Genomic DNA, 27,737 nt, shown 5'->3' with positions numbered 1-27,737 from the left:
CCCAATCCACTTCTACCATCGTCAACTATGATTATAAACAACCACATCTATACCAGCACAAAATCTGTCCAGTATATATTGTTGGAACGCTGGTGATAAACTTTGCCGGCCAGCGTGGAAGACGCACTCAAGTACTCACGTTCAGCTGAACTGAAAGATCACGCAGAAACACTCAGATGTTTTGGTGCTGTCAACTAGCAGTGTTTCCTGTTTTTAATTGCTGAATATAAAGGAAATTACATGCAAGAACTGGGAGGTGCTCCCTCCTAATCGTGCAGCATGAACGCACTACTGCCATACCATCCCATGACCTGCCATTGCCGCGCGAGCACGTCGCTTGCTGCTATCCAAAACAAGCATGCACAACTAGCTAACTGAAAACCGGAAACAAAGCTTTGTACAGACTCGATGACACGCTAACAAACTAAATGAAAGATATTACGGTGAAGTGCTGGAGTAGATTTCGACATTTCACCCCCCCTAGGCCATGCCATCTTCACCGATTGCAGTGACACCAATCAATCTGCGCAGCTCCATGAACCGCACGACCCAGTGCCTTTGTCAAGGTGTCCGCTAGTTGCTTCTTAGTTGAGATGTGGCCAAGGATGATCATCAATATGCTTACTCTGATTGGATGGGGTTTTTGCCGACAGATTGTCCACCTTCAGCTCCTGTACTCCAAGCTCGATGCCGACCATGTCTTTAATGAGCCGAGTGAGCTAGATGCCCTAGCAGATTGCTATCGCTGCTGTGATGTACTCCGCCTCGCAAGAGGATAGAGCAACAACCTTTTGGTTTGACAACTCCCAAGTGATGATGTTCCCTCGAGGACACTACTACAGAAAACTTATCCCAGGCGGGCAAAATGACTTTATGTAGGCGGGCAGGCAGTCTGCCTACGTTAATGGCTGTTAATAGAGGCGGCACAATGCCCGCCTACGTAAATTGAATTAAAAAAATTAAAAAAAATCAGCCGTGCCCAATGATGAGCCCATACAGGGCCTGTCGTCAAGCCCAAGCAAACCCGTGTTGTCCTAGATCCACCATCGCTGTGCCCACGCTAGCCGCCGGCGCGTGGACCCCCGCGATGCCTGGATCCGCCGCTGGGGGCGCGGCCCCCTGGTCCACAGTCGGGAGAGGATGCTGGGGGAGAGGGGACATGGAGGGGAGAGGAGGATGCCGGGAGAGGAGAAGAGGACTCTGCCGCGCGTGCCCCTGCGCATGCGCCGAGAGAGAGGGGGGGGGGGGAGAGAGAGAAGGGGAGAGAGGCAACTGTGTGAGAGGGAGAGATTGAGGATGTCCAAATCCTAACTGCGCTATATATACATAGGTAGTTAACGGGCTTCTTTTGGGCCTCGGGTTATTTTTTGGAGACAGGCTCTTAAGAGGTCTGCCTCCGTAAGTCAATTTTAGGAGACGGGCAAAATTTGACCACCTGCGTAAATAAAACTTTGCCTCCGTAAATTGATTTTGTGAGACGGGCAATTATGAACGCCTCTGTAAATAAAATGACCGTTGACAGAACCATAACACAGGGATATGTTAAGTCCCGGGGTTAGAGGATCTCGACCGAAGGACTCCCCCCCCCCCCCGACCGATCCCTCCAGGATCGCTCGGGGGCTCGGAGGCTACACCCATCAGGTGCGCTCGCACGCACCTTTCGGCCAAGGATTGGGCAGAACCCGAACACGCTCTCGGCCTCTGCTCAGGACTCGGGGGTTCGCCCGAGCCCCAGGCTCCTGATCAACGACAACTCGAGCCTGATCCTTGGCTCTGCCTCCAGTGCAAGCCAAGGGTTGGGCTAGAGCCCAGCGCTCGAGCGCCCAAGGCTCGGGGACTCCTCGGCGCTGCCCAACGGGCGCAGCGTTGTCACCCACTCTTCCGACAAAGTCACGCACGGGGTGTGACACAAGGAGACAAAACCCCTCTGCTGGCTTCAGGGGCTCAAGGGGCTTCCAGGCCCGCTCGTCAGCCCCTAAATCCAGACGCCTTCGCCACCAAGGAAGCCTCCGGAAGGTGCACCTGGTGGAATCCGGTCCAAGCCGACAAGGCCTGACGGTTAGAGCATCAAAGTAGAGCAACCGGACGACGCCTAGGGCTTATCTACTCCACAACAATGCTGAGGTCCATCCACGCCGCAGTAGTGCCCTCCTGGACTCCGGCGCATGTAGACCATAGACTAAATGGCCCCCAAACCGCCATGTACCTGACCTACCTCAGTATATAAGGGAAGGTCGGATCCTATAGAGGGAGAAGGACGGAGGCAAACAGAATGAAGCCAGTCGAACAGAGTCCTCACGACAACTCAGAGCTCTGCACCGAGAGCATAGCCACCCCGAGAGGAGTATCGAGAGCTCCTCCCCACAATCGTCTTCTTCCTCTCCGATGAGGAAGACCTCACCGCCGACGAGCCTAGGATAGCACCGAGCGATCCCCTTCCAAATCTCTTACACTCTATTGTAACCCCCTGATTTGGGTGCTCTGGAATACAAGAAACATCTACTGGTGGACATAGGGCCCCGATAGCCCGAACCAGGATAAACCGTTGCGTCCTCTATGTGTTCTTGAGTCCACCCTAGCCACCGCAGACCCCATACTTAGTGACATCCGACGAACAACAATGCATGCCGCGGTTTCTACCCTATGATAACCGTCTCCGAAAATCCTATAGTTGCATTTTGTGACCGTCTCCATTAATGTTTGGGCAGTGTCTCACAAAGCCATTTCTATAGTAGTGAGAAGGTGATGTCGCCAATCAATCCGCATAGCTCCATGAACCGCAGATGACCCCGTGTCTTTGTCAAGATGTCCACTAGTTGCTTCTCAGTTGAGATGTGGCTAAAGACGATCATCAATATGCTTACTCTGATCGTGATGGGCGGGATTTTTGCTAAGAGCCATGGTAGATAGATTATCCACCTTCAGCTCTGGTGCTCCAGGCTCAACGCTGACCATGTCTTTGATGAACCAAGCGAGCCAGACGCCTTGGTAGGCTGTCGTCGCTGCTGCGATGTACTCTGCCTTGCAAGAGGATAGAACAACAACCTTTTGCTTTGATGACTTCCAAGTGATGATGTTCCCTCGAGGAAGAACGACATGGCGGTTGTGCTCTTGCGCTTGTCCTTCCGCCCTTCGGGTGTAGTAGAGTCCTCGAGTGCATGTCCCCGCCACATAGCGTAGCACCGTATCACCGCCGTGAGGTGATCCTCGTGTGGTGCCTCCATGAAGGAGCTCAGATAGCCATTGACGAAGGCTAGGTCTGGCCACATGTGGACCAAGTACCTTTTCTCTCCACCGGCCTTCTCCATCAAGATCTTCACTACTGGACCACGCTTCGTGCCCATGTCATTGTGATGGTGGCCAAGCCTGGCCACAAATTGTTCTTGCGCTGCCATGGTGGCGATTGGACCAAGTCACACACCGACCATGTGTCGCGGCACCCTCCTCCACTGCTGTCGACCCACCCTGCCCTGGTACTGCTCCGCGCAGGGAACTCGTCGTTAACCCGCATCGTCTTTGCGTCGTCGCTCCCTCGTGCACTGTTGAGATTTGTCTAATCCACTTCAGGAGCCTGCCATCGGGCCACGCCGCGTGCATCACCAGAGGACATCTCTTGCTGGGCCACCCCGTCACCGTCTGCCACCATCGGTTTTGATATGTTGTTGCTTGTATCCTTTTTTGTTTGTATGATCGCTATTCGGGGCTGAATTGCCCACCACCCGTCGACCTCACACGTATCTACTCTGACATTGGTGTTGACTACGACGACCTTTACCTCTTCGCCCGTGCGGTTAGGCCTCTTGCGCGACATCTATCTGCACCTGGTCTTCGTCAGGTTGTTCGAGTTTTCCGTCGCCGACATCAAGCACTACTGCTATTTCGGTACCTTGTGTCCAGACCACTACCATTGGGCAGACGTGTCTGCCCGGACTACTCGCCTTTGGGAGGAGCATCCACTCCCACATTGCTTCTCTTTTGTCCAGCACAACCACGTCGCCAGCGTCATCGTCTCTTCCCTACCTACTTCATCTACTTCAATAATCGTGGGCTGTAGTGGCACCTTCTACCCCTGTTGTCTTGCGCACCGCAATCTCATCTTCGAGACCCTCTATGCTAGTCCTTCCAATGTGCTCGACCTATTATGTCCAATATTGGCAACACTGATGTGTGGCTTGGTCTACGATACGTTCCCGAGCCTGGCAACCCCGGTGCACGCTTCGAAAATGACGACTTGGCTGCATCGACACTACCTGACTCGATGGCCCTGACTGCGTCGACCTCGGCATCGCCCCCTTCCATGATGACTGCCTCGACACGTCTGTCATCACCATGGCGCCCCTTTTTTGCCCGTGGCTTCATGTGTGACCACCTTGATATCAACTACCTCAATTCCTACATCGACCACGACTATCTCTAGCACACGGGTTCTTTGACCATGGCTACTTCGCCCCACGCTCGGATACATCGTATCGGCAAAAAGGGCTGTCGCTTTGCTTGAGCACTCCGGCCACAACATCTGCGGCACATCGACCATTATGACTACCTGGGGATGTCAGCTCGTCGGCTTAAAAACCTTCAAGTTATTCTCCAATCTCACCGTCTGTGACTGCAGGGAATGTTACAGTTTATTGGGATCTCTACAGATATGGTAGATGAGGATCCATGTACCAACTTGCCTTATCTCTAAGAGCATCTTCAAGAGTCTTTGTAAATCAACTCTTTAAGTCATCATTCGGAGAGCCATTTGTATAAAAATCGTTTTCTACATCTTTCCGCTCTCCCCAACAGATTTTCTATATCTTGTGTGCACTCTAGAGAGCTATTCTTGTTTTCTATCTTTGGCTAGCAGGAAATTCAGAGTAGAAGATGGCTATATTTGGATAACCAAATAAAGAAGCTATTGAAGGGTATTTTTTTTTATCAAAATCTCTATTACTAGCAATTAGGAAGGATATGGAGAGTCTCTTGGAGTTGCTCTATGGGAGGCTTCTTGTCCACAAGCATTGTATGAGGCTTAGCAATTAATCAACAATTCCATCAATTCTCTCCCTCCTATAGAACCAGCTCAGCTTATACAACCAACTGGCCAAGTCCCAGATTTAACATTAGGCTCCATTTCCAGTGTAAGAATTCTATAGAAATGTTACGAGATAAAGCTCATTTGGATATTTTTTTTCTATTCTAAACAAAGGCTTGCTTAATTAAGTATACAAATACAATATGACGTGCCCACTTTTAAAATATTAGCTAACGTACAGTTTATATATGCTTATGCAAAGAATGAAAGAAGGAAAAAAAAAAAGAAACAACTATATATTTTACAACATACAACAACAACAACAAAGCCTTGCTGTTGTTGTATGTTGTAAAATATATAGTTGTACATAAGCGTTATCAAATCATATTTGGATGAAAATATAATGTACATAAGTAAGCAGTATATTATTTTCTTAAAGGAGAATAAACTCTACTTTTAAGAAAAAGCATATAACACAAGTAGTATGTTGTCAGAAATAAGATGCCTTAAATTATTTTTTTGCAGGTTGACAGAGTTGACCAGCTGAATGACATCGGGATGAAAATTCTTGTAAGGTGTGCTGGCGTACCACTTGCAATTAAATTGGTGGGAGGACTTTTAAGCACGAGATACCCAAGTGAGCATGAGTGGGCGAGTGTTTTAAACAACTCTGCATGGTCACTGACTGGACTGCCGCCTGGACTGCCTGCGGAGCTAGCCTGCTGGTTATACTCCTTGATCTACCAGGACTTGACTCCTCAGTTAAAGCAGTGCTTTCTATATTGCTCACTCTTCCCTGAAGGTCAAGAAATTATACAGGAAACAGTTACTGAAATGTGGGTCAGTGAAGGATTTATTCAACCTCCGGATGAGAACAGTACCACTAGTTCACATGAGCATGAGTTAGAAGACATAGCAATAGGGAACTACCTAGAGCTAATGAAGCGGAACCTTATAGAACCCATCTCTTCCACTACTGGATACATGTGCACCATGCACGGTGTGGTCCACTCCTTTGCTCAGTATATGGCTCGTGGAGAAGCGTTGGTGGTTCAGAGGGGGCAGCAAATTGAGAGCACTGGTGGTCAATCAAAATTCTTACGGCGTTTGTCTATAGAATCAACTGTATCAATACCAGTAGAATGGGCTGCTTTACAGAAGCTGGTATCTCTAAGAGTGTTGATCATAAATTGCGAAAGCAACTTCAAGCCTGGTGATTCATTGGGTAGTTTTTCCAGTCTACGGGTACTGCATATGGTCAGGCTTTCAGAATCCGATAGGTTGGTTAGTTCGCTGTGTCAGCTTAAGCATCTGAGGTACCTGTACTTGTATGACTCGGATATATCCAGGCTTCCAAGTGACATAGATCGAATGAAGTTCCTACAGCACATTGAAATTGTCAACTGTGAAAAGTTTGTCCAGCTTCCGGGCAATATTATAAAACTAAGGCAACCGAGATCCCATGATTTGGTTGGATCAAGTGTTGATGTCATCCCGAGGGGTTTCGGTAGTTTAACAAATTTGAGGTCACTTTTTGGGTTTCCAGTACACACAGACACAGATGACATGAAGGGCCAGGGCTGGTGCAGTTTGGGAGAGCTAGTTCCTCTATATCAACTAAGGAGCCTGAGGCTACAAGGTATAGAAAAGGTGGATGCTAGCTATTTGTCTGCAGCAGAGGACATGGTTATTATCAGCAAGAATCACCTTAGCTACTTGCACTTGAGCTGCAACAACATGAGCACAGAAACATATGCAAATGTATCCGATTTGAAGAAGCAGCAGCAGCTAATCGAGGAGGTGTACGAGCACTTAACCCCTCCACCCTGCTTAGAGACTTTGGTAATGGAGGAATACATTGGGCGTCGGCTACCGAATTGGATGTGGGCGCCAAAAGCGGCGGTTTTTGTAAGGATGAGGTATCTGCGGCTACACAACCTGGCTAGCTGCACCCTTCTCCCTGATGGCTTGTGTCAGATGCCCACTTTAGAGCGCCTGAGAATCAACAAAGCACCACACATCAGACATGTTGGACCTGAATTCCTGCATCATCGCAGTCTAGGATATGCATTTCCCAGACTGCAGGAGCTGGTATTGTACGACATGGTGGACTGGAGCGAATGGGAGTGGAATGACGACGTGCAAGCCATGCCAGCATTGGAGGTGCTTCTTCTTAAGAGCTGCAAATTGAGGGATCTTCCTCCTGGCCTTTCCTACCATGCAAGGGCTTTGAGACGATTAGTCATTACCGGTGCTCGGCTGCTGGAATCTCTCGAGAACTTTTCATCTCTTGTTGAACTAGACATTTGGATTGGCACAAAGCTCAGTAGGATAGCTAATCTGCCTAGATTGCAAAAGCTTACAGTCAAGATCTGCCCAAAACTGATAGAATTGGAGGGCGTGCCATCACTCGATAGCTTTGTGGTAGAGGACTACAGGATGGAAATTCTGCCTGGATACTTGGAATGTGTATGTCCAAGGTACCTGACACTGTACTGTACCATAAAGCTACTCGAATCAATTTACCCGGGTAGCACCGAGTGGAAAAAAATCAGCCATATTCGGCATGTAAATTTAAAACCCTATGCAGAAGATGGAGACTATCCTAGGGAGATGGAGGCGATGCTAGACTCGGAAGGTAAAATTACTTTGTTAATAAAGTCCATCATCAATTACTCAGCTGTTCATTTGTCTGAGTTCTAACTAGTTACTTCCTTAATTATTAATTAAGAATGGCTGTTTCATCTTTATTCTTTGCCTCACTGACACGTACACTAATTGGCTCTCTGCAGATGCTGGCACTGACATCCTGAGTGTGTCTACAGGTATGTCGTTAATCAAGCTAATACATCAAATGCTCAGCACTTAGCTACATATGTTTTCTTGTTACTAGTTTTTAACCATGGCTGCCACAGTATATTCTATAGTAAATTTTACTTCGAATCAACTCCCTCTGCCCGCCCACAAAAGAATGGAATTCTCACTTTTCAAGAAACCAAATTCTTTTAAGTTTGACCAAAATTATAAAAAATATTAACATTTATGATACAAAATAAATATCATTAGATTAATTATGGAATATATTTTCATAATAAACCGGTCTGGAGACATAAATGCGAGTACTACTAGCAAAACGTGGACGTGCATTGCAACAGGGCGTACTATTTATTACTCGGTGCTTGTACATTTTTGTAGAATTTCAGTGAGTTTGATCCAATCTTAAATCAAATAAACACTGTATGAAAAATTGACAAGAGATTAAGTTAATTTAAATTGGTGACAATCGAGTATATTTATTATGAGTTTAAAAGGAGTTATGACTTTAAAAAGGTTGAAGGCAAGCCACATGCTTACACAAGCATCGCGAATAGATTCGGACAGCTAGGGCATAATATGAATAGTGCAGTGTTAAGGAATGTTTTACAGTTCCAAACTCAAAATGAAAAAGTTATGAGTAAAAAAGATAATTATTTCCAATTTGCTCATTAAAAAACCAGTTACAAACCAATTTTTTTTCATTGCCTTCGGCTTACCTGTTTCACATGGAAAAAAAAGGTAATCAAAAGTGTTGATCCTCCCGTACATGAAACAAATATGAAACCATCGTGTACTTAAGTACGTTGGAAAAAAAGCAGAAGGAAAAATTGCCAAATAAATCAGAAATCATCATGTACGTAAGTACGTGCAAGAAAAAACTGAAGAAAAGAAATCGTGTCATGCCAAAATTTATCTCATTGCTTTCGGTTTACCTGTTTCATAGAAAAAACATTTATACAGAGCTAAAACAAAACACTGATCTCCGTAAGGGAAACAAATAAAAATCACCAAAACAAATATAAAACTACCAAACAAATCGGAAACCACCTTGAGAAAAAACAAAAAATCACATCCCATATAGAATCGGAAAACCATCATGTATAGTGGAGAAAAAAGAAGCCAAAAAAACATATCATGTAGAAAAGATGGAAGAAAAAATACGTGGAAAAAAGGGGGGAGTATTAAGTAGGGAAAACGGAGAAACATCACGTGAGGGAAAACAAATCCATCCAAAAAAAATGTGGCGTGGAAAAATAATGGAAAAGCAAATTGGAAACATCCTGACGAAAGAGAGATGACACGATAGTTTTGTTGATTCAATTGTTGAAATATATATAAGTATTCGATTCAAAGACGGCGTATTGGGATAGGAAAGGAATTGTACAATCCAGGAGATAGCATGACGTAATTGTTGCCATGTACGTCCGCATAATCAGGGACCCGAAGGGAAAAGAAAAAAAATGAAGTGGAAGCCCAACAGAAAAAAATAGTACTCCCTCCGTTCCTTAATATAAGGCATATAGTTTTTAGCACCAATATTAACGCACGGCTTAGGGAAGGATGTGAGACCGAAGAAAAAAAGGAAATATGCTATGTACGGTGGGAAGGTTTCCAAACTCATCGGCGTGGGAGCTGATACGAACCTATATTTTGGAATTTTCTTTAAAAATCTATATGGCTTATATTAAGGAACGGAGGGAGTAAAAGAAAAAAAAGGAGCATGAACAAAAAAAAACTTTCATGGTCTAATATTAAGATAAAAAGAGATATATGATTATAAAAATAAGATTTGCCTAATTTTAAATTTATTTTTATTTGGATTAGGATTCCTATTCGAGTTACTTAGGATTGGAGAGATCTATTTAGATTAAGATTAGTATTTAGGATCAAAGGATCTATTTAGATTAGAATTAGGAATCCTAGCCACCTCAAGAACCTCGTGCATATGTCGTCTTTCGTCTTTGCCTCATTGACACGTGCGTTAATTGGCTCTCTGCAGTGAACCCCGCTGCTGACGACGACCTTGTTGGCAGTGACATCCCGAGTGGGCAGACAGATAGTTAAATGCTACTTCCTTCGTCCTAAAAAATGATTGTAACTTTAAATCTGGTTGAAGTCAAATTATTTTAAATTTTACTATGTTTATAGAAAATATAATATTGAAATTATGATTCTAAATAGATAGACTATGAAAACATATTCCATTTTAATGCTACTTATTTGATATCATAACTATCAGTAATTTTTTTTGTAAAAATTTGATCAAACTAAAGATAAATTGACTAAGCACTATAGCTACAATTACACTCTTTTTTGGAATAGAGGGAGTACATCATTATTCATATTCATATGGTGCTCCTCTAAGAGTTCCCCTATCCAACGTTTTTAGGTTTACAGTTGTAGGATCGATTCACATTAGAATAGGCTTTAGAGGGGGGTCGAATGATTGCGGAAGCCAAAAATAAATTTTAACACTTCCTCCAAGCACCAAATCTATAAGTCTCGTTTAAAGTTCTAGACAGAATACTATGCCTCCACTAAAAATAATCTCGAAAAAAACATCCATAGCTCCGGTTGAGAAAAAAAATTATATGCAAAGGCGCCGCACAATATCTTTAATGTGACACATGATCAACACGTGTGCACACAGGAATGCCCTTGTTGCAGTCTTGCAGATCATCTGTGTGAGAGAGCAATCCCTAAGTGCTCGGCTGGTCGTTCGCCCAAGGAATGCGTGTTGAGTTCAAGATGCCATGTGGAGATCATTGGAGTGGTGTCGAACGGAAGCCGGATGCGACACAGCTGCGGAGAATTTTTTTTTTCCTCTGAATGACCTCAAACTTTTACAAATTAAAGTAAATGAAAATTTGAACTAACCCAACTAGAATCATGTCAATCGGAGGTCTAGAACTCGAGATGGTGACGAGAATTAATCAAAACCTAACTTCGAGATTAAACAAAAAAATGTAAAAGATTAGTCAATCAAATTTCTCAGATCAATAACACGGTGCCCTAGCATAGTTTTAGGTGGATCAAAACAAATCTAAACTCGAGAACAAGAGATGAATCTAAAACCAAAAGCCAGGCATGCAAAACGACAAGCAAAGAGTGGAGCCAGAGATTACTGATACATCAACTTGAGAGAATCAATCCTTATTGAATATGTGTCCAAAAAATGCATCACATAAGCATCGCACAAGGATTTTCTCTGAATCCTTATAAACCCTAAACAGCGCGCCGTCCTGCTGCCTGTTCTTCTCATCTTCTGTCCTGCCGTTTTCTAGGAAGATCTCTGCTGCCTTCTCCTTTTTATCGGCCGAGATCTCCCTCAGTCTTCTTTTTTATTGGCTGACAGCCCGACACCCAGGTCCGGCACCTGTTGCAACAGCACCAAACCATGTCCATCTAGGACAGTACACCTTGTTTGGATGTCCATGCACCATGCACGTGCACATCTCCATGGACCTTGAAGCAACCGGTCCTTTTCTATCTTTTATATATACTCATAGTCCTTAACCACGTGTATAGTGATATATATACATGAATTTACATTCTACTGTAAATTTTACTTTGCAGAAGTAGATAGCGAGCCTGTATTCCCGGAAAATGATAGTGAGCTTGTTGGAATTGAGAAGCCACGTGAGGAAATCATCAAAATGCTAATGTGTGGCCAAGACACGGGCAAGAAACAATTACAGGTGGTGTCCATCTGTGGAATTGGAGGTTTAGGCAAGACGAGTATCGCCAAAGCAATCTACGAACAGATTAGAAATCAATTCGAATGTTGTGCTTTTGTTCTGGTGTCACAAAGACATGCAGATAACAAAGGGATCATCGAAGACATATTTGATCAAGTTGGATGTCCTTATCCCAGTCAGCAACCCATTGAGCAACTTATCGCTCAACTCAAAGAATTCCTACAGGATAAAAGGTACAAATTATAGTATCTCTCATGCTATGGTACTCGAACTTGTTAAGTATATGAAGGCCCATCTAATATACGCCTATGTGGCCCTTCTAATATACGCCTATAAGGCTCTATATGTATAGCCATCTCCACTAATGGAGTGATTATCTTCTCAAACATTTAAGGTTAGTATCGTGGATTCGATTCAGCGGGTGATTAGTGATCCGATCGGTTGGATCGATGTGTGTGACTTCGGTGATTTAGCGCTCAAGACACAAAGGATCAATATTGACCCTGGACAGTGCATGTTCTTTCAGTGCTTGAAAACCTTATGTAGAAACTTTAATTTTCACTGCCCAGCTATCAGCCTAGAGCCTAAGCTCTGGTGGTCGCCAACCCAACACCATCGGAGTTTTCCATGTATCAGGGTCTATATTAACCCTATTATCCGGTGCTCTGCCAGGGACACCACTAGTTTTCCTGTGTTCTTGTGGAAAGCCCAAATGGCTCTCTTCCTTCGCGTCTCCTCATATCCGGGCTTCTTCTTCATGCATGCCTTCTAAGGTCTTCAATAGTGTTTTATGCCCTTGCTTGAGGTGTTGATCACTTGATCTTCACGTTGCCTTTGTCGACGTCCATCCTTGTATCCATAGAACTAAATACCTTGTATACTAGCAAACAATGTTAGTCCTATTGAATATTGATCATGTGTTACTCAATCACAAAAATCATAGATGACCCTAGCTAGGTGCCATTTTTCTTATCTCCCTCATTCGTGGCCAGATCTTGCATGGTCGGGGGTGCCCTCCCACCCTCCGGTGTAGTGGCCCTCTCAGGAGCGAGGACGATGATAGTGACGTGGGGGCCAGGTCGATGATGGGAGCATGGGCAAGGTGTGCATGGCTAGTTTTTAAATTTTTTATTTGTTTTTCACCACCGGTTTGTGATGAACTCCACTTTTACTATCCACCTTTCACCGTCGGCGAGCAAAGCCGACGGTGATGAAGGGTTGAGGCCCGACGGTGGAATTATTGTAGTAGTGCACCTTTGCGAACTGCTCGTTAACGGTGTGTTTTAGCGTCAACAATCCCATCTGTGCGAATGGCTATAACGTGATGCCTTCTCGGGCTCACGGCTCCATGTTAATATAGCTAGGAACAGCCCCTAGCGTGGCGCTTACAACTTGTACAACAAGGATCTACTAACAACTAACTTACAACAAAAGATTACAACAGCTTGGGGTATATCCTATCCTATTTCTATGGAGCCGTATCCTTCTGTCTTGGGGAACAAACTAATCACGCCAACAACAGAAGCCAACGTGCCGTGCATCACTTGGAAATTCCGGTCTCACTTATCAGATACCCCCCCAATCACAACGCATCGGTGAGGTTGAGATTGTTTCTAAACATGACAATTTGTCTGACTGGGAGTGCTTTGGTGAAGCCATCGACAACTTGATCTGAGGTGCTGATGAATCGAACATCTAGACACTTGGATCCAACTTGTTCTCTTACAAAATGGTAGTCTATCTCAATGTGCTTTGTTCGAGCATGAAACACAGGATTAGCCAAGAGATACTTTGCACCAATATTATCACACCATAAACGAGCTGCACAAGGATATGAAATACTTAATTCATCAAGTAACTTTCATATCCACATTACCTCAGCAGTTGCATTGGCCAAAGCTTTGTACTCGGCTTCAGTACTTGACCTAGAAACCGTGGCCTGTTTCCTAGCACACCAAGACATAAGATTGCATCCCAAGAATACTGCAAAACCACCGGTCGACCTTCTATCATCTGGACAGCCTGCCCAATCTGCATCTGCAAAAGCACTCACAAGCATTGAGTCAGACTTTCTAATCTTAAGGCCAAAACCGACGATTCCCTTAATATATCATAGAATCCTCTTCACAGCTTCCTAATGATCAGTTGTTGGTGAATGCAAGAACTGACAAACTTTATTGACTGAGAATGATATATCTGGTCTGGTTAACGTCAAATATTGCGGTGCACCATATCGAATCGTACCATTGGTGTAGGTTTTTGGTTTCCGTATACCTTGTTGAAGCTGTGTAATGGGTCGTGGTGCAGCAGCTGGTGCAGGCGACGCCGACACAAAAGATCCGGGAGGCGCTCCACCAGAATCCGCCGCAGGAGATCCAGCGACAGTAGACTCCATCATAGAAAATCCGGGCGGTGCTGTCGGCGACGCAGTCGAGGAGGATCCCCCGTCCCCGTGCCCCCCAGTGTCAGAGCGGGATGAAGCTGAGTCAGGACAGGTGGTGGAGACTGAGTGGAGACGACCGGCTTCTCAGACGACTTGGGGATCTGCTTTGGCGGCACCGCTGCATCGGTGTTGAGGAAGTGCGCGACTTGCGCACCACGAAGAGCAGAGAGGCCTTGCGCTTTCCACAGAGGAAAGTTGTTCTTGGCCAGCTTCTCCATGACCGGACATCCGATCGGAGAGAACGATGCAGGAGGCGCAGAGGAGGAAGCCATTGAGAAGTTTGTGGACTAACCTAGCTCTGACACCATGTGCGAATGGTTGTAACATGATGCCTTCTTAGGCTCACGGCTCCATGTTAATATAGATAAGAACAGCCCCTAGCGTGACGCTTACAACTTGTACAAGAATCTACTAACAACTAACTTACAACAAAAAATTATAACAGCTTGGGGTAACAAACCAATCACGCCAACAACCGATCCAATGTGCCATGCATCACCTAGAAATTCCGGTCTCACCTATCAGATATTCCAACACCATCACCCATGTTACAATTATGCGCATGATAGTATAGCTTTATATATTTGCAAATTCATGCATGTGAACATGGTTTGTGCGGCAGAACCGCCCGAAATAGCGTACTTACGGAGGCGCTCGTCTTCCACCAGACACTAAGCACCCCGAAAGCAACTACAGCGAGCTGGTGTCCGTCGGGCACACCCCGAGGGAGAACCCGAAAGATCCACATTTTTCCCAAGGATCCAATAATGAGAACGAGTTACAACACAAGTCCATCTCATACATTAGAGTTTCTTAAAAAGTACATTATTACAATTCCAAATACAGAGTGCGGAATGATAAACAGCGGAATATTAAAAGATAACATCTAGCGATAAGATAACGAGGATTCCGTCTGAGCCCACCAGATGGATCCTCCACACAAGGAACTTCTCAAGCATCACCTGCAACAGGGGTAAATAAACCCTGAGTACACAATGTACTCGCAAGACTTATCCGACTAGTGGGAATACTTTCCCGACTACAAGGAATATGCTAGGCTTTATGGTTGCTGGTTCTCTTTTAGCAAAAGCAATACTAATAGTCAGTCCTTATTGATACATTATTATCATCAGCCGTATTAAGTTTTCATCTAGTCAATCTATATAAGCACCTGTGCTACTTTCAAGCAAGAGTTGAGCAATCGATACTTTTCCTTCTCCTTTTCCACTTCCAGTTCTTACTACGGTGCTAAACCGTAGACAAGCCGTACCGGATAACCCGGCGAATCGTGAATCAATGTGCCCAGCTTGTTGCCCCGAAGACACACGCCCCGCTTGTACCCCAGGCACAAGCAGGACTAACCCACCACTCTCCTGTCCCGGGTGTCCAGGTCCCCCGTCCAAACTTGGACTCCAAGCCCCCGCCTCTGAGTCCCGGACTCAGTGCGGTGCAAGGACCTCCACCACCTCCTCTTCCCATCAGTCGGTCCGGAAAGAGCCGGATCCACGACAAGAGAGCAGCAAGCCTTCCCTGCGCCCATACCCAAGTATGTGCTCGGGACAATAATCTGTGACTTGCCTAGAGTCATATGCAACGACCGGTCCTTAATCGACACAGACAAGGAAAAAGTGTAACCGAGCTTATGCCCTGTTGGCCGTAGGACACAACCCCTCACACCCACCAGTACCAAATCCACATCCCTGCCCGATCACCATTTTCCTTTCCATTATCTCATCATGATATCATAGTTTAATCACCTATTTGCGAGTAACAGCAGGTTACTCACGCTACCGATATCCTAAGCATAGCAGCTACTCGACCTATACTAGTAGGACTCATGGTGGATATATTTATGCATGTAGTTTCCATAAAATGCCTGTAACAGTAAATGCATATCATATAAATATATTCAGTGATCATTTAAAAATAGGGGTTATGCACCGGGGCTTGCCTTGGGCAGGTGCCGGGTCAGCAAGGTCAGTACCAACAGGCTCCTGGGCTCCCTCCTATGCGAAGAGCTCCTCCTCATACTCCTCGATCACCTCGTCGTACTCCGGCTCGCAGACGGGTATGAAGTCTACCTGTTCGTGATCTACATGAAATGATGATGCAATGATTAACACTACGGCAATAGCACTCTCTAAATGCAAAAGTACATCTATTAAACTACTAAGTGAGATCTACCCACTAAAGTCTAAGCTACGTACCAGCACCACTAACAAGTATGAACGTGACATACATTCTTACGGCGACTACGGATATTCCTACTCCTAATGCCAATTTACGATACATACGATAAAGCAAAGGTAATAGCTACTCTATCTAACAACTTGTTATAAGGCTACAAAATTTATAGCAAGCACATAATATCCTAGTGAACATACTGTAAAATTTCTAAAGCTAAAACTATTACCGATTTGCCACAAGAATTCCTACAAACATTAATCTACATAATGCTAAGTCTTCTAATTAGAATTTATAAGCCTATAATCATAACAGCTAGCTGCAAACTAACTGCCCTAACAGATAGATGGTATTTTTGCGAACCTAACAAAAGTAGTTTCACTATTTTTGGACAACCACGCAACTTACTACGATTTATTGAAGTTGGATTCATAACCAAAATGGATAAGCATTTCTATCCTCTGGAAAAATAAGAAAACCGAATTCTCTTACATCGGCCCACACCGCGCGGCTCGGCCCAGTGCGCCATCCCGCCCGCGCGCGACAGCAGGCCACCGCGCGGCCCACACGGAGGCGCGGCCCAGACGGCCAACGGCCCGCGATGGAGAAAGGCCTGCGCGCATCGGCAAATATGCACGGGCACCCCTGAAGTCCTAGATAATCTCCGCGAGCACCAGAGCACTATTTCCTCAGTCTACCGTTTTACAGCTGCACCCTCCCATTTCTACTTCTTCACCGCGGCTAAGTCCCTGGCCCCCAGAGCGCGCACCGGCGCGACGGCGCGGCACTGAGCGACTACGCCAGCCTCACCTGAACCTCTACTACCTACCTAAGGGGTCGATAGGTACCTTGACGACAAGTAGAAGCTACTAGAGGCGACACGGCGAGCAGAGGTAGTGCTCCGAACTCCCTCCCCGGCGATGGCTCCTGACCTGCAAAGGCGGGCGCGTTCCCATAAGCAACAGCGAAGGCAAGGCCAGCACACGAGCTAGCGAGCACCAGGGAGTACTCATGGATACCTTCACGTTGATGGTTCGGTCGGAGGTGGTCTGAGCAGAGCTGGCCATGTGCGCTCGCGGCGGTGCGGTGGTGCCCGACGGTGGCATGACCGCCGCGGTGGTGGCTGGCCTGCTGCGAAGCTACGGCTGCGGTGCGCGGGGTGCTCAGGAGGGTACGGCGAGGCTGTGGGTGCACTGAATCGTTACGAGAGCCACTGTGTGGCTGGCTTGCCGTCGAGGAGTGCCAGCGCGGTCTTATGGACCCGGTGGCACGGGATTATGAAATTACGGCCCTGTGCAACGGCATACACAGCAAGGTGGGGACGGGACGAAGCCAGATGCCTAAAGAAGCCGAGCCTAAGACGAATTGGAGTCTACTGCTATGGTTAAGGCGAATTGAGGAGAATCGCCTCGGCGGCCAAGGAGACAGCGGAGACAGGGGAGGTCATGGCTTGGCTCGTCTACGGCGTCAACGCACGGGCCAACATCACCACTATGGAACAACGGGGCAGGCAGGACGTACCCCTAGACAGCTGCCTGCACGGCCATAGCAACAAAGCGACGAGCGCGGTATGGCGCCGTCGCTGCGGGCAGCGCCAGACAACCGACGCAGAGCGATGCGACGCGGAGGGTATGGCGGGGCAGGCGGACGTCCTTTGAGCGCACAGCCAAGGAGTCAACGGAGCAGAGCTGGCCTAGCCACTGGCGACGTGCAGTGCATGACCCGGCGCGCTCCTAGCCAAGACAGTGCAGAGCAAGGCATGGCACGACAGTTTGGTCGGCGGGCAGCAGCGTGGCTGAGGCCGGCAGTGGCTGGGGTCGCGGACAGCGCGGTGGCAAGCGGTCTTAGCGCGCTATGCCAGAGCCGCGTGCGTGGCCGGCGGGATGGTGGACGCGGTGCGCACGCGAACGCAGACGGCACGACAAAGCGCTGGCAATGCCAGCAGCGTGCTAGGCCAGCGGTGACCGCGCCTAGTGCCGATTTCAGTGACACGCACGCTTTTTAAAGCAAGCAGAAAACTTGTACGCAATGCTCCAAAAGCCGAACTAACTATTTGATACACAATAGGGTACATTAAGCTATCTAACGGAGCCAAGATATCATCCTACTGCTTAAGCCGATCGTTCCACAGAGCTTGCCAAAAGTGGCATCGTCGGCCACTTCCGAAACTTACGCGAACGACGTTGAAACGAACGATTCCGCGTCGGAATCCAACCCAGCCTACGCGAGGTACTAACCAGCTATCCTTGTCCGACCACACCTAGTTTATCGCCGTTAGCCAAACGTTCATTAGCCCTTTTAGTTTCTAGAACAATGCGATTACCTAGTATTATATGAAACGTAACCACGGACTCATGTTTCGTATGAATGTTTCAAGTGCCGAACATCGAGTTATACTTTATGTCATACACATATGCACATAATTCAGATGCTTACGAAATGTTTAAGCAAAACATTACAATGTAACACCGGGGTGTTACAAATCTACCCCCCTAAAAGAAAATCTCGACCCTAGATTTCATGTGCCTAGTGTGAGAAAGAGGTAGGGAGTACATTTGGCGCAATAACTAACTATCCGACCTAGAGAGGAGATGGGGGTAATGCTTTAATATGTAGCTCTCTTGCTCCCAGATGGCTTTGTCTTCTGAATGATTTTGCCATTGCACCTTGTAAAACTTTATCACCCTGTTCCTGGTCACTTTCTCCTTCTCATCCAAGATTTTTATAGGATGCTCCACATAAGACAGATCAGGTTGGAGTGGAAGTCCTTCTATTTCCACAGATTCTTCAGGGACTCATAGGCATTTCTTCAATTGCGAGATGTGAAATACATTGTGAACTGCCGAGAGAATTTCAGGGAGTTGGAGACGATAAGCAACGGGGCCACACTGCTGCAACACCTTGTATGGACCCACATACCGAGGGGCTAACTTGCCATGGGCACCAAACCGATGTACCCCTCTCATAGGAGATACCTTGAGATACACATAATCCCTAGCTACAAATTCCAAAGGTCTTCTTCGCTTGTCTGCATAAGCCTTCTGTCGACTCTGAGCTGCCTTCAAGTGTTCACGAATTATATTTACTTTCTCTCGAGCCTCCTTTATGAAATCAGGCCTGAAATACCCACGGTCTCCTACTTCCACCCAGTTTAGTGACGTCCTACACTTCTGCCCATATAAAGCTTCAAATGGTGCCATGCGGATACTCTCTTGGTAGCTGTTATTATATGAAAATTCTGCTAGCTTCAAACAATGATCCCACTTCTCAGGAAAAGAGATGGTGCAAGCCTGCAGCATATCCTTGAGCACCTAGTTCACCCTTTCAGTTTGACCATCAGTCTATGGGTGGTAGGCCGAGCTTCTTAGAAGACGAGTACCCAGACATTCCTGAAGTTTCTCCTAGAAACAAGAGACAAAAACTGACCCTCTATCAGAGACGATGGTGAGAGGAACTCCATGTAGGGTCACAATCCGATCAAAGTATAACTCCGCATACTTCTTGGTAGTGTATCTAGTATCCACCGGAAGGAAGTGGGCAGACTTGGTGAGACGGTCCACAAAGACCCAAATAGAATCAAAACCCGTGGAGGTGCGGGGTAAGCCCACAATGAAATCTAGGGAAATATCCTCCCATTTCCAAATAGGAATGGGCAAAGGCTGCAGATATCTAGGAGCACGCATATGATCTGCCTTGACTCTACCGCAAGTGTCACACTCCACAACGAACTGGGTGATATCTTGCTTCATGTAGGACCACCAGTACAGTTGGCGCAGATCATGGTACATCTTGTTGCTACCAGGGTGGATAGACAGCTTTGAATGATGGGCTTCTTGCAAAATCTTTCTTTTCAACTCCTCATTAGATGGAACCACTAGTCTATTCTTGTATCTCACGACTCCCTGCTCATCAATGCTAAAATGAGGTCCACGCCCTTCAGCTAGCAACTTCCTGATGTGAGGAATCTCTTCGGGGTCTTCCTTTTGTTCCCGAATAATTTGCTCCAGCAACTCTGAGGTCAATGCAATCTGAGCTAGCACCTCTGTGTGTTGGAGTGACAAGGGTATTTCCTCAACCTGATGCAACTTACGACTCAAGGCATCAGCTACCACATTGGCTTTTCCTGGATGATAATAGACTTCCAAATTATAATCCTTCATCAACTCTAACCATCTCCTTTCCCTCATGTTCAACTCAGACTGAGTGAAAATATACTTAAGGCTCTTGTGGTCAGTAAAGATATGCACTTTGTTGGTCAAACTTTTAGTTTTGTAAAAGACTGAGGAACTCGTGACCATTATTGGCTCTGATACCAACTGTGGCAGAACCGTCCAAAATAGCGTACTTACGGAGGCGCTCGTCTTCCACCAGACACTAAGCACCTCGAAAGCAACTACAGCGAGCGGTGTCCGTCGGGCACACCCCAAGGGAGAACCCAAAAGATCCACATTTTTCCTAAGGATCCAATAATGAGAACGAGTTACAACACAAGTCCATCTCATACATTAGAGTTTCTTAAAAAGTACATTATTACAATTCCAAATATAGAGTGCGGAATGATAAACAGCGGAATATTAAAAGATAACATCTAGCGATAAGATAACGAGGATTCCGTCTGAGCCCACCAGATGGATCCTCCACACAAGGAACTCCTCAAGCATCACCTGCAACAGGGGTAAATAAACCCTGAGTACACAATGTACTCGCAAGACTTATCCGACCACTGGGAATACTTTCCCGACTACAAGGAATATGCTAGGCTTTATGGTTGCTGGTTCTCTTTTAGCAAAAGCAATACTAATAGTGAGTCCTTATTGATACATTATTATCATCAGCCGTATTAAGTTTTCATCTAGTCAATCTATATAAGCACCTGTGCTACTTTCAAGCAAGAGTTGAGCAATCGATACTGTTCCTTCTCCTTTTCCACTTCCAGTTCTTACTACGGTGCTAAACCGCAGACAAGCCGTACCGGATAACCCGGTGATTCGTGAATCAATGTGCCCAGCTGGGTGCCCCAAAGACACATGCCCTGCTTGTACCCCAGGCACAAGCAGGACTAACCCACCACTCTCCTGTCCCGGGTGTCCAGGTCCCCATCCAAACTTGGACTCCAAGCCCCCGCCTCTGAGTCCTGGACTCAGTGCAGTGCAAGGACCTCCATCACCTCCTCTTCCTATCAGTCGGTCCAGAAAGAGCTGAATCCACGACAAGAGAGCAGCAAGCCTTCCCTACGCCCATACACAAGTATGTGCTCGGGACAATAATCTGTTACTTGCCTAGAGTCATATGCAACGACCGGTCCTTAATCGACACAGACAGGGAAAAAGTGTAACCGAGTAATGCCCTGTTGGCCGTAGGACACAACCCCTCACACCCACCAGTACCAAATCCACATCCCTGCCCGATCACCATTTTCCTTTCCATTATCTCATCATGATATCATAGTTTAATCACCTATTTGCGAGTAACAGCAGGTTACTCACGCTACCGATATCCTGAGCATAGCAGCTACTCGACCTGTACTAGTAGGACTCATGGTGGATATATTTATGCATGTAGTTTCCATAAAATGCCTGTAACGTAAATGCATATCATATAAATATATTCAGTGATCATTTAAAAATAGGGGTTATGCACCGGGGCTTGCCTTGGGCAGGTGCCGGATCAGCAAGGTCAGTACCAACAGGCTCCTGGGCTCCCTCCTGTGCGAAGAGCTCCTCCTCGTACTCCTCGATCACCTCGTCGTACTCCGGCTCGCAGACGGGTACGAAGTCTACCTGTTCGTGATCTACATGAAATGATGATGCAATGATTAACACTATGGCACTGCCTCTCTAAATGCAAAAATACATCTATTAAACTACTAAGTGAGATCCACCCACTAAAGTCTAAGCTACGTACCAGCCCCATTAACAAGTATGAACGTGGCATACATTCTTACGGCGACTACGGATATTCCTACTCCTAATGCCAATTTACGATACATGTGATAAAGCAAAGGTAATAGTCACTCTATCTAACAACTCGTTATAAGGCTACAAAATTTACAGCAAGCACATAATATCCTAGTGAACATACTGTAAAATTTCTAAAGCTAAAACTATTACCGATTTGCCACAAGAATTCCTACAAACATTAATCTACATAATGCTAAGTCTTCTAATTAGAATTTATGAGCCTATAATCATAACAGCTAGCTGCGAACTAACTGCGCTAACAGATAGATGGTATTTTTGCGAACGTAACAAAAGTAGTTTCACTATTTTTGGACAACCACGCAACTTACTACGATTTATCGAAGTTGGATTCATAACCAAAATGGATAAGCATTTCTATCCTCTGGAAAAATAAGAAAAACGAATTCTCTTACGTCGGCCTACACCGCGCGGCTCGGCCCAGTGCGCCATCCCGCCCGCGCGCGACAGCAGGCCACCGCGCGGCCCACGCGGAGGCGCTGCCCAGACGGCCAATGGCCCGCGACGGGGAAAGGCCTGCGCGCGTCGGCAAATATGCACGGGCACCCCCGAAGTCCTAGATAATCTCCGCGAGCACCAGAGCACTATTTCCTCAGTCTACCGTTTTACAGCTGCACCCTCCCATTTCTACTTCTTCACCGCGGCTAAGTCCCTGGCCCCCAGAGCGCGCACCGGCGCGACGGCGCGGCACTGAGCGACCACGCCGGCCTCACCCGAACCTCTACTACCTACCTAAGGGGTCGATAGGTACCTTGACGACAAGTAGAAGCTACTGGAGGCGACACGGCGAGCAGAGGCGGCGCTCCGAACTCCCTTCCCGGCGGTGGCTCCTGACCTGCAAAGGCGGGCGCGTTCCCGTAAGCAACAGCGAAGGCAAGGCCAGCACACAAGCTAGCGAGCACCAGGGAGTACTCACGGATACCTTCGCGTTGACGGTTCGGTCAGAGGTGGTTTGAGTAGAGCTGGCCACGTGCGCTCGCGGCGGTGCGGTGGTGCCCGACGGTGGCACGACCGCCGCGGTGGTGGCTGGCCTGCTGCGAAGCTACGGCTGCGGTGCGCGGGGTGCTCAGGAGGGTACGGCGAGGCTGTGGGTGCACTGAATCGTTACGAGAGGCACTGCGTGGCTGGCTTGCCGTCGAGGAGTGCCAGCACGGTCTTATGGACCCGGTGGTGCGGGATTATGAAATTACGGCCCTGTGCAACGACATACACAGCAAGGTGGGGACGGGACGCAGCCAGATGCCTAACGAAGCCGAGCCTAAGACAAATTGGAGTCTACTGCTATGGTCAAGGCGAATTGAGGAGAATCGCCTCGGCGGCCAAGGAGACAGCGGAGACAGGGGAGGTCATGGCTTGGCTCGTCTGCGGCGTCAACGCACGGGCCAACATCACCGCTACGGAACAACGGGGCAGGCGGGACGTACCCCCAGACGGCTGCCTGCACGGCCACAACAACAAAGCGACGAGCGCGATATGGCGCCATCGCTGCGGGCAGCGCCAGACAACCGACGCAGAGCGATGCGACGCGGAGGGTATGGCAGGGCAGGCGGATGTCCTTCGAGCGCACAGCCAAGGAGTCAACGGAGCAGAGCTGGCCTAGCCGCTAGCGACGTGCAGTGCATGACCCGGCGCGCTCCCGGCCAAGACAGTGCAGAGCAAGGCATGGCACAACAGTTTGGTCGGCGGGCAGCAGCGTGGCCAAGGCCGGCCGTGGCTGGGGTCGCGGACAGCGCGGTGGCAGGCGGTCTTGGCGCGCTATGCCAGAGCCGCACGCGTGGCCGGCGGGACGATGGACGCGGTGCGCGCGCGAACGCGGACGGCACGGCAGAGCGCTGGCAATGCCAGCAGCGTGCCAGGCCAGCGGTGACCGCGCCCAGTGCCGATTTCAGTGACGCGCACGCTTTTTAAAGCAAGCAGAAAACTTGTACGCGATGCTCCAGAAGCCGAACTAACTATTTGATACACAATAGGGTACATTAAGCTATCTAACGGAGCCAAGATATCGTCCTACTGCTTAAGCCGATCGTTCCACAAAGCTTGCCAAAAGTGGCATCGTCGGCCACTTCCGAAACTTACGCGAACGACGTTGAAACGAACGATTCCGCGTCGGAATCCAACCCAGCCTACGCGAGGTACTAACCAGCTATCCTTGTCCGACCACACCTAGTTTATCGCCGTTAGCCAAACGTTCTTTAGCCCTTTTAGTTTCCAGAACAATGCGATTACCCAGTATTATATGAAACGTAACCACGGACTCATGTTTCGTATGAATGTTTCAAGTGCCGAACATCGAGTTATACTTTATGTCATACACATATGCACATAATTCAGATGCTTACGAAATATTTAAGCAAAACATTACAATGTAACACCGGGGTGTTACAATTTGTCACTAGGTACTTGATTGTTCTTGACAACATATGGGAGCTATCAGTATGGGAAACGATCAAGCCTGCATTGGTTGGTAATAATCACGGGAGTGGAATAATAACCACAACTTACAAAGTTGATGTTGTTGAATCCATTGGTGGTGTTTATAGACTGCCGCTTCTTTCTGAGCTTGTTCGGCTGGCTTTAAGCCGGCCGGCTGGCTGGTTCTGACACTCACGAAAGCACTGTTCACATCCTGCCAGAACAGTATTTTTCTCTCACAACAATCAGCCGGAACAGTATTTTTCAGTCCTGCCGAACAGGCCCTCTAACGAGGACTCCAAGACATTATTCTATAGAAGAACATATTTTGGTAGTGAAGATGGTTGTCCTTCTGTATATAGAGAATCAACCAAGAGGATATTAAAGAAGTGCGGCCGGTTACCATTAGCCATCATTACTTTTGCAAGTTTATTGCCTAATGATTCTCTAAATTCACCGGAGGAATAGAAAAAGGTGGCCGACTCTATTGGTTCTGGGTCTTTTGAACTTGGTTATCGTGTTAAGAATATGAGAAGAATACTATCACGCAGCTATGATAACCTACCTCAACATCTAAGGACGTGTTTCCTGTACCTATGTACTGTCCCAGAGGATTATGTGATCAGAAGAGATAGTTTGGTACAGAGATGGCTATCTGAAGATTTAATCCATGGTAATGATGGTCAGAACTTACAAGAACTGGGCGAGAGAAACTTTTATGAGCTCCTCGATACTGGCATGATCCAGCCAATAGAACATGACTATGGTAGCGAAGCTCTTGCTTGCCGGGTTCCTGTGCCGATGGTCGATCTCATTTTCTCATTTGCAAATAAAGAAGAAAACCGTTCACCTGAAGAAGAAACAATCAAGTCCTTCCGGCAGACATCACTTTCCATATCTTGCAGTGCTGATTCTAAGAAAGACCTTAAAATCAACAAGAATCTGCGAGTGCTGGAATTAGAAGGTCCATTGGGGAAACAACATATTGCTAAATACATTGGGAGTTTGCATCAGTTGAGATATCTGGTCCTTGAAAGCACACAGATTACTGCGATCCCCCGACAGGTTGGAAAACTGCAGTTTCTGCAGACGCTGGACTTGAGGAAAACTAGTGTACATGAACTGCCATGTACGTTTGTTGGACTAAAACAACTGCGGTGTCTCCTTGTTAACAGATTAACCAAAGTGCCAGCTGGGATTTCTAATTTACAAGCTCTAGAAGAGCTACAGGACATTGATATCAGTAAGTCTCCAGATATTCTGGAAGGTATATGTGCTCTGCCAGAACTGAGGGTTCTCAGAATTGCCTTGTGGTCATGGGATGAAAGTTCTAGTAAACTTTTGCCTGAGACTCTCTGCAAACTAAGAACGACGAAGCTCCAGCGTCTATCCATCTGCACCAGTTGTTTACTAGAGTTCAAGCCAGATGATGATGATATACATAAAATCTTTCAGCACATTGAAAAGCTTGAAATACAGCACAGCACGTTTCACACACTACCAGCTTGGATCGACAAACTAAAAAAACTCAGCCCTCTGTCCATTGAGGTCTACTTATTGGAAGAGGGTGCTCTTAAAATTCTTGGGGGTTTACCTGATCTCCTTTTCCTTTCGCTTACTGCAAAGAAAACCCCAGAGGAAAGGCCTAAGCAGACCCCAGAAGGAAAGGTTGTTGGTGAAGACAAGTTGCTTGTTGTCAGTAATGGATTTGGCAATCTGAAAACTCTCCACCTGTTCAGCCGTGCCATTGGAATCAAGTTTGGACAAGGATCTATGAAAAAACTTGAAAGGCTTAAGCTATCATTTCAGGCGTCACTCACAACAGACGATCTCAGTTTTGGCTTGGAGAATCTCTCCTCACTCAAGCAAGTCCAGGTTGAAATTATCTGCTTCAGCGCCACAGAGAAAGCGGTGAAGAAAGCCGAGGATGCCCTTAGGGGCATGATTTGGGAGAATCCCAGAGTACCTAAGCCTGCACTGGAGATAAGAAGAAGTGTTGTAGAGTACATGGTAGAGGAGAAAAGGGAATTTAGGGAAGAACTGAGAGACAAAATTCTTGCTTCTCGGGGTGGTCGAACAGCTTCCGTTCAAAAAGATAAACAAAAGAAAAAGAATGCCTGAGCAGAAGATACAGCTGCAGGTATTTAATTAGTTTTCCTCCGACATGTATTCTAACTGCTAAGGCTTTACACATTTTTATTGGTATATATAATTTGATAAGCATTTTTCTAACCTCTTGGATTCTTTGGATGCTCACAGGGTGAATTGGAGGGACATTTAGGCCCTGTTCGGTTGGTTGGAAAAAACGGCTGATGCTGATGCTGATTTGTTGTGAGAAAAAACACTGTTATTTCGCTGAAACGGTACGGCTGATAAATTCAAGCGAACGGGGCCATGTGGGCCTGTACGGTACACATTCTTTTACAGCTGCTGCAGCACCTTGGGTTGCAAATCTCCTCACATACATACTGTACAAGCAGTGGCAACAGTTGGTGAAATGCAAGGTTTTTGTTAAAGCCTTGGTGTGGAGCGCAGAGCAGTGAGTACACGTCACACCAAAAATGCCAGACTATATAGAGCATATGCAACCCTTCAGCATCTAAAGTTGGATCATTAATTATACTAGTCCACCAATTTGAGCTACCAATTTTAGTAGACATAATTATTTTAAAACAGATACAAGTGTTAAAGTTTATACGGATACTTAAAACTGCTTATCTGAGCTTCCTCTCGTATTTGTGACTTGCTGACTTTGTACCCATATACAAGTACTTTGTAATATTTGTGTGGTTGTGATAGACTTTGGCTAATTACTCAATTATCAATTACTATGTATTTTCATCTCCATTCATAATTTTCATCCGCTTGTACCCAACAAGCATGTTGTTGAAACCTTAAGCTTGTCATGCTCCTCTGGACGAGCTCTATTCTTCTTATCACAGCTGGTGGTAGGCACTAAAATGGATGGGTAACCAAGTCTCTAATATTGGAACCAGTGCAATGTGCAACTGTCACCACCATCTGACTCTGTCATTTTATTTTTTACCTTTCTTGTTGCAATGGTTTGGCTGCCATCAACAATTTGTGCTGCTTGGTAATGGTAATGGACTAATGGTACAACACAATCCACCGTGTCGTGCGACAGCTGACTGACGGAGCGGAGCGGAAGCACAGAACCACCACCAGGT

General features: G+C 46.6%; 1 protein-coding gene across 5 annotated transcripts in view; it reads left to right on the top strand.

Moving 5' to 3' along the window:
* LOC136502161 (disease resistance protein RGA2-like) overlaps positions 1 to 27,383 on the top strand; it is a 43,613-nt gene extending 16,230 nt beyond the window's left edge. For 2 of the 5 annotated variants that reach the window (XM_066497633.1, XM_066497632.1), the window contains exons 3-6: positions 5,543 to 7,655; positions 7,810 to 7,842; positions 11,411 to 11,765; positions 24,534 to 24,758. In XM_066497633.1, the coding sequence (XP_066353730.1) occupies positions 5,543 to 7,655; positions 7,810 to 7,842; positions 11,411 to 11,765; positions 24,534 to 24,738 (2,706 nt within the window). In that variant the 3' untranslated portion in view covers positions 24,739 to 24,758. Of the gene's footprint in view, positions 1 to 5,542; positions 7,656 to 7,809; positions 7,843 to 9,833; positions 9,945 to 11,410; positions 11,766 to 24,533; positions 24,759 to 25,159; positions 25,197 to 26,808 lie in introns of those variants that run through there. The other 3 variants (XM_066497635.1, XM_066497634.1, XM_066497637.1) reach the window with 3 other exon arrangements.
* Positions 27,384 to 27,737: the final 354 nt, after the last annotated feature.

The sequence above is a fragment of the Miscanthus floridulus genome, chromosome 13 (assembly GCF_019320115.1).
Source record: "Miscanthus floridulus cultivar M001 chromosome 13, ASM1932011v1, whole genome shotgun sequence".
Lineage (NCBI taxonomy): Eukaryota > Viridiplantae > Streptophyta > Magnoliopsida > Poales > Poaceae > Miscanthus > Miscanthus floridulus.
This window is presented reverse-complemented; position numbering and strand designations above follow the sequence as displayed.